The sequence below is a fragment of the Penaeus chinensis genome, chromosome 37, assembly GCF_019202785.1.
Source record: "Penaeus chinensis breed Huanghai No. 1 chromosome 37, ASM1920278v2, whole genome shotgun sequence".
NCBI classification, from domain to species: Eukaryota; Metazoa; Arthropoda; class Malacostraca; order Decapoda; family Penaeidae; genus Penaeus; species Penaeus chinensis.
Genome location: NC_061855.1, coordinates 11136388 through 11143887, shown reverse-complemented (window position 1 = coordinate 11143887; position 7500 = coordinate 11136388). Strand labels below are relative to the sequence as shown.

The window sequence follows — 7500 nt, the reverse complement described above, 5'->3', positions numbered from 1 at the left end:
TAGGACCGAGCGTCCCTGGGAGCTTTTTACTGGCGTCGACACCATCGTGGTAGTTGGTTTCCTTGGAAAAAGGCAGCTTATCGTAGACTCACAATTCACATCAAACGGAGTTCATCGATGCCCATAATGTTAACATGATATCTTGTAATAATACCATGAATTAATTATTCCAGACCTCGTTATTCGTCCAAGAACAGTCAAGGAATAATAAATAGTATAGTTATCCCCTCCACGTTTTCTGCAATGCTTCTCCAGCATAATGGCATTTCCGACTAAAAATATCAATTATGTCTGCGATGAAGCAATAAAATCAGAAATCGAATTACGTGTGCTTTTTCGTAATACGGAACCAACATGTACGCATATGAGATGCCGTTTATTTTATTTACGGTTTTCATAATCGCCCATTTCTTAAATGGAGCATCATTTGAGTTCAAGCAAGAACGATGGTTGTCAACAAGAAAGCATATCATCTAAACCGTATCCTAGGGAGCCAGAAGCATTGAAATGGCCCTTAGTAACTCTGATCTTGGGTTATCCACGCACCACCCGGTATAAATTTTAAGAGTGACGTCGGTCGACGCTAAGATTAAGCTTACTACTTTTTGGTAACGAGTGAATTGCTAGAATGCATGTATCTCTTTTCCGCCCTTGATGAACGAGCTAATGATTGTGAAACAGCCACTATTATGGGAGAAACGGACGTTGTGCCATTTTACTTCTCGTAGACCTTGCTGAGTTCATCGGCGGGAATGTCGATTAAGGTATGAATGAGAAGGAGTAAAAAACAAAACTAAATTGCAAGAGATGTAGCTGATGCGTATTGATTAAAACTTCATTAAAATTTAATCTTGCGTATAGGCCAAATCTGATTAGATCTTCGTAAAAATAACATTACACATGCAACTATCAACTACATCACTAATCGGAAAAAGCTCAACTGACATGACGACTTAAGATATTAAGTAACTAACGGATCAGCTTCAGCCATAAAATCACGTGTTTTGTGGCGTTGTCCACAAGCTCGAGAAGTACCCAGGCCGTCACAGTTCTCTCATAATTTCTACAACATTCTTTGTCTTTCATTTATTCACTCTTTCTTTCCTCGTACTCATCCATTCATTCAATCTACCTCTCTCTTACCCCCTTTCTATCCAGCTATCATTCATTCATATATTCTCTCTCTCCTTCTCTCTTTATCTTTCCTTCATTCGTTTACCCTCTCCTCTCCCTTTCTTCATCGCATTAATCCATTAATTTTTAATTCTCGCTCTTTCCTTCCTTCCCCGTCTCGAGCCCACTACCTCAGCACCTGGATTTTCTAAACCAAACTACGACTTCCTCAGTCTCTTCCACAGCATCCCTGTCGTCACCCGTAAGATAAATTTCCCTTGAACATTAAGAGATGTGATGGAAGGATTCTCGCCGGTTAACCTCCCTCTGTGACGTTACTGAGGCTTCCAGCTCTCCGATTTTGTCTTGTAGCCGGGTGTACTTCATGGGAAACTGCCATCAAAATTGCTTAACAGAGTGAATCTATTTGTTGATAAGAACTATCACTGAAGAGCAAAGAATAGCTTTAGGCAAAATAAAAATGGGACTTGCCTGCTTGCGGTTGGAGGTTATGGCATAAGTCGTTTAACTTCCAGGAATCTTTAGACTGCGAGATGCTTTAGCTAGGTTATATCTGATTGCCGCATGCTAGAATTTCGTTTTCATTTTGCTCTCGGGTTTTTGCTCAGGATTTAGATATATCTATTAACTCAACCAAAATATTCCGGTAAAAAATCATATATTTGCACAATTATAGACATTTGCAACTTCAAATCATACCTTACGGAATATAAGAGGAGACAGACAGAATGGCACTCACTTTTCTTGCAAACATCCCCCTCTTGGCTCTTAAGATTCTGCTTACGACGACCTTTAGCGGGGTCGTCTTGAAGAATCGTTTAAGGCAAAATTGCGCCCAAAACCTCATTTAAATCCACTAATTGGGCCCAAACCTCAAAGAACTCAATAGAAGATTTCGTCGTCCAGTCGGGAGTGACGGACGGCAACTGCTAATACCTTGTGAGGTTTAAATGTTCAGATTTTTAAAACGCTTAAAAATCTATCAATAAATCAGTCTCTTATAAGCAAAATTATATAACAATGAATATGGTAAGTGAAAGTTTATTACACATTGCGGGGGTGGGGATGAGACACGGATTTCTGTGAATTCGCATGACTAATGCTTGCTTACTTGCTACAATCTTCCCTTTATTAACCCGAACGGCCGATGCCTTTCGAAACACGACAAAAACTAATAGTAAAATATAAAAATATGGCGGTTTGCTTAAATTCGAAAATCGTTCAATATTCGAATATTTGTCAGCCTCCTCACAAACACAATGTATGAATCACACATTCACAATTAGTATAGGTACCCCTTTTACGTTTTTTATTGATTCATTTTTATTGTATTTCATAACGCTGCACCTTCGTAATAACATCTAGCGAACACTTGCTCGCCTCAGTTGCGGGAAATCCACCAGAGCGATCGCACAGAACTTGTGTGGCAGAAGTAATCTATTCTCCTTCGTTTGACTTTTCGCGGAGAACTTTTTTCCATTTTTGTGGGTCTCAAGACGCATATACAATGTAAGTAAATTTACGGAAAGCATTCTATTTAAATTCAGATCATTGAGTTTCAGTAGATGTTTTAGATAGGTATATCGATGAATATATATAGAGGTAGAAAGATAGGTAGATTTGTAATTGTCATTTCCATTTTTTTGTTACTATGAACCATTGCTGTGTGCATTTGTACAACTAGTAGTGATGTTTATGTTATCGATATTTTCGTCAACTTTATTAGTATTATTTGCAAATTTGCATTTCAACAGGTGTATATCCTTTGTGATTATCATTATCTATTTAAAAGAAATAATCTAATAAAAAAAATTATCATCAAATTTGTATTATAGACCCTTTTATTTGTATATTTTTAAGTAGATTAATATATCGTTCCCCTTCCTCCCTTCACCTCATGCATCGAGTGACGAATATTTGGCGTTTTCTTCGTCCCAAGGACGTCTTTATTACCAGGCTTTTTCGTGGCAAGTCCTCTATTTCTTATTATTATGTTATATATACTATGCTATATCGTATTATATAAATTTTCATGAATGTATGAAACAATTCTTGTAACAGAAAAATATTGATCGTAAAAGGCGTGTTGTATTTGGTCTAATGATAATAACATGTAAGAAATAAATATCAGATGAAGGATAGCTATTGCATTTAGAGAATGATTACTGAGGATGAAGAAATCAATTCGAATTTCTCTTTTAGATGTGGTCGATAGCCGTTAACAACACAGAACTATGTAATGAAACCAATGGGCGCGATGGTGAGTCTCTGTCCCTCTTTCTCCTTTCCCTCTCTCTCTCACTCACTCACTCACTCACTCACTCACTCACTCACTCACTCACTCACTCCCCCCCCCTCTCTCTCTCTCTCTCTCTCTCTCTCTCTCTCTCTCTCTCTCTCTCTCTCTCTCTCTCTCTCTCTCTCTCTCTCTCTCTCTTACTCCCTTCCTCACTCACTCAATCACTCACTCTTTCTTTCTCTCTCTCTCTCTTACTCTCTCTCTCTCTCTCTCTCTCTCTCTCTCTCTCTTTCTTTCTTTCTCTCTCTCTTTCTTTCTCTCTCTCTCTCTCTCTCTCTCTCTCTCTCTCTCTCTCTCTCTCTCTCTCTCTCTCTCTCTCTCTCTCTCTCTCTCTCTCTCTCTCCCTCGCCCTCTCTCAGTCACTAACTCATCACTCTCTCTCTCCCCTCTCTCTCTCTGTCTTTCTCTCTCTTACTCATTCTCTCTCTCTCTCTCTCTCTCTCTCTCTCTCTCTCTCTCTCTCTCTCTCTCTCTCTCTCTCTCTCTCTCTCTCTCTCTCTCTCTCTCTCTCTCTCTCTCTCTCTCCCTCTCTCTCTCTCTCTTACTCATTCTCTCTCTCTCTCTCTTTCTCTCTCTCTCTCTCTCTCTCTCTCTCTCTCTCTCTCTCTCTCTCTCTCTCTCTCTCTTACTTCCTCACTCACTCACTCACTCACTCAATCACTCACTCTTTCTTTCTCTCTCTCTTACTCTCTCTCTCTCTCTCTCTCTCTCTCTCTCTCTCTCTCTCTCTCTCTCTCTCTCTCTCTCTCTCTTCCTCTCTCTCTCTCTCTCTCTCTCTCTCTCTCTCTCTCTCTCTCTCTCTCTCTCTCTCTCTCTCTCTCTCTCTCTCTCTCTCTCTCCTCTCTCTCTCTCTCTTTCTCGCTGTCTTTCTCTCTCTTACTCTCTCTCTCTTACTCTCTCTCTCTCTCTCTCTCTCTCTCTCTCTCTCTCTCTCTCTCTCTCTCTCTCTCTCTCTCTCTCTCTCTCTCACTCTCTCTCTCTCTCTCTCCCTCCCTCCCTCCCTCCCTCCCTCCCTCCCTCCCTCCCTCCCTCTCCCTCCCCCACTCTCTCTCTCCCTCTCTCTCTCCCTCTCTCTCTCACTTACTCACTCACTCCCTCACTCACTCCCTCACTCCCTCACTCACTCACTCACTCACTCACTCACTCACTCACTCACTCACTCACTCACTCCCTCCCTCACTCACTCACTCACTCACTCACCCACTCACTCACTCTCCCTTTCCTTTTTCTCTCTCTCTCTCTCTCTCTCTCTCTCTCTCTCTCTCTCTCTCTCTCTCTCTCTCTCTCTCTCTCTCTCCATCTCTCACTCACTCACTCACTCACTCACACACACTCTCTCTCTCTCCTTCTCTCACTCATTCATCACTCTTTCTCCCTCTCTCACTCACTCACTCTCTCTCTCTCCCTCTCTCCCTCTCTCCCTCCCTCACTCACTCACTCATTCTCTCTCTCCCTCCCCCCCTCTCACTCATTCACTCACTTACTCTATCTCTCTCCCTCTCTCACTCACTCACTCACTCATCACTCTTTCTCCCTCTCTCCCTCTCTTACTCACTCACTCACTCATCACTCTCTTTCCCTCTTTCCCCCCCTCTCTCTGTCTGTCTTTCTCCCTCTCACTCACTATCTCTCTTTCTCTCTCTCTTCTCTTCTGTAATAATATTATTTGATTTATATATACAGAAAGTATTCCTGGCATTAGCTTCATACCACTAAGTTCCATGTTCAGTTCCACTTTACGGACGTGGCCTCGCCTTTCTCGCTAGGAAACGAGACGTGGATCGCGCCGGGCGAGAGCGTGGTCTTCTCCTCCCCGAACTTCCCATCGAGTTACGGAAGCGACGCCAAGGACTGGGTGTTCTGCGTGAGTGTGGGCGGAGTGTTGGCATCATCCGTTGTATATGTTTTTTAAGCGCAGACAAATAGATACATGAACCGCCCTGAAAAGTACAGTTCCTCTCCTCCCTCACTGTGGTGAGACAGCCTTTGGTTGGTTGTTTAAGAGGGATGGAGGGACCGCCTCGAAAAGGTGCAAGATCTCCCTTCCCTCACTGAGCTGAAACAGCCTTTGGTTGGCTGTTTCAGAGGGATGAGCAAAAGGGTTCTAAACAATGATGTCTATCTTGTAGGTGGAAGGGCATCCCCTCTCCCCAGGGGTTCACACCTACCCCCGTGTTTGCCGTGCGTGACAGCCTTGTGCGCTGTGGAGGCCTGGAGGTTGAGCAATGCCGTGAATGAGTACGCCCTGCGGTTAGCAACACGCCTCTCGCGTCCTCTATTCCAGCAAGACAGGTGGCCTGATCCCGGCCCGGTCAGGCCAATCGGCTGGTCTCCTTCGGGAGGCTAGGGTCAAGCAGTCATGCCGCCGTTGGCACTCACACTAGTCCGTGAGTGCCGTTACAATGGCTCCCCAGGTCGTGGAGGCTTCCCGAATGTCGAAAGGGAAGACTCCAACCAGGCAAGTCTTGGTGACCCTGAAAGGAGCCCCAACCACTACCCTTGATCTGGGTAACTGGGGCACCAACTTAAGAACATATGTGCCTGAGCCACTTCGGTGCTTTAAGTGCCAAAAATACGGTCGCCACCAGGCTAGCTGAACAGCCAAGCCTAAATGTTGTGTCTGCAACAAGACACACAACACTGAGGTGTGCCTTAATGCATACAAAGCCCCGCCGTGGGCACATACCTTTATAGAGTTCTCTGCCATGAGCTTGTCAAGGAGGAAGAATCAATATCCCAAACCTAGTCTAAAGACAGAAGCGAGAGGTTCATTGCAGCCATCACTCCTCTGGGTAGTAGAACCTACTTCACGGATGGATCAGTCGATCCCTTGAGTCACATTGCATGCGCCGGCTTTGCAGCAAGGGATGACACAAAATCCATGAGAATAACAGATAACGCCTCCTCGCTACAGGCAGAGGCAGTTGCAATCATGGGAGCCTTAGCCCACGCGTCTCTGAGGGAAGGACACGCGGTCATACATACAGACTCCAGGATAGCCATTGACTGTCTTCAACACAGATCACCCAAAAACAACTTCTACCTCCTGACCACTGTGATTACCATAGCGCAAAGAATTCTTGCTCATGGTAGAAGCATAATCATCAATTGGGTCACATTGGCATCAGAGGAAACGAGCTTGCTGACAGATTAGCCGTCACTGGCAGGGGTATGCCCCCAATTCCCATGATCATGTAACCAAGCCGAAAAATACTAAAGGAGAAATGTACTGCGGCCGCTCGTACCTTCCTTCTGCAGTTTCACAGAGAGAAAACGAGATCCTCCCCCTCGGCCAGAGGGTTCTCAGACGCCACAGGCTATGACCCACTGGCACTGAAGTAATCAACAGAGGTACCGAAGTCATTCTTCACAGAATCAAACTAGGTTACCACTGTGCATGGAAGATCATAGAGACAATAGACCGTGAAGAGAGGTGCTGCATGCATTGTGGCGAGCCGAACAACACCCTGGTACACTACTTACAGAATTTTGAACACATACAGTTTCTGAGAGAGGGACCGCCCACAACAGCCGCCGTGCTGGTAAAGAGATTATGCGGTATGCTTACATTATGGCGGCAGGAGCACCTGCTAGCAATCCCGCCGCCACGGTAAGCACCGAGTGTCAGAGAACAAAATGAGACGGCCATAAAAAGCTGACACAGGCCGGGCCATATATGGAAGGCCCATATATTTCTCACTGGTTACCTACATGCGTAGATGTTTACATGAGCGCACACAGCCATGTATGTATGTATGTATGTATTTATGTGTATATGTATATATCTGTATGTGTAATCACTTTCCACCCAGCTTTTGCACAGCCCAGCTCCTTTCAGATCTCCTCCCTCTCTCCCATCTCCCTCTTCTTGTTTCTCATCTCCCTCTTCTCTTTCTTTTCCATCTCTCTCCTCACTCTCTCACATCTCCTTCTCCCTCTTCCCCATTTCCCTTGTCTCCCTCTATCCCATCTCCCTCTTTTCCTTCTTTCCCATTTCTTTCTTCTCTCTTTTCTTTAGTCCCCTAGCTCCTTTTCCTTGCCTTCCTCCCACGCCACCCGAAGCACTG

At 44.5% G+C, this 7500-nt stretch overlaps 1 protein-coding gene across 1 annotated transcript in view; it reads left to right on the top strand.

The window, feature by feature from the left end:
- The first annotated feature begins 2488 nt into the window (after window positions 1-2488).
- The window catches only part of LOC125045493, a 6026-nt gene continuing 1014 nt past the window's right edge, over window positions 2489-7500 (top strand). The window contains exons 1-4 of the mRNA XM_047642784.1: window positions 2489-2643; window positions 3074-3101; window positions 3337-3394; window positions 5200-5297. Of these exons, the coding sequence (XP_047498740.1) occupies window positions 2642-2643; window positions 3074-3101; window positions 3337-3394; window positions 5200-5297 (186 nt within the window). The 5' untranslated portion in view covers window positions 2489-2641. The remainder of the gene's footprint in view (window positions 2644-3073; window positions 3102-3336; window positions 3395-5199; window positions 5298-7500) is intronic.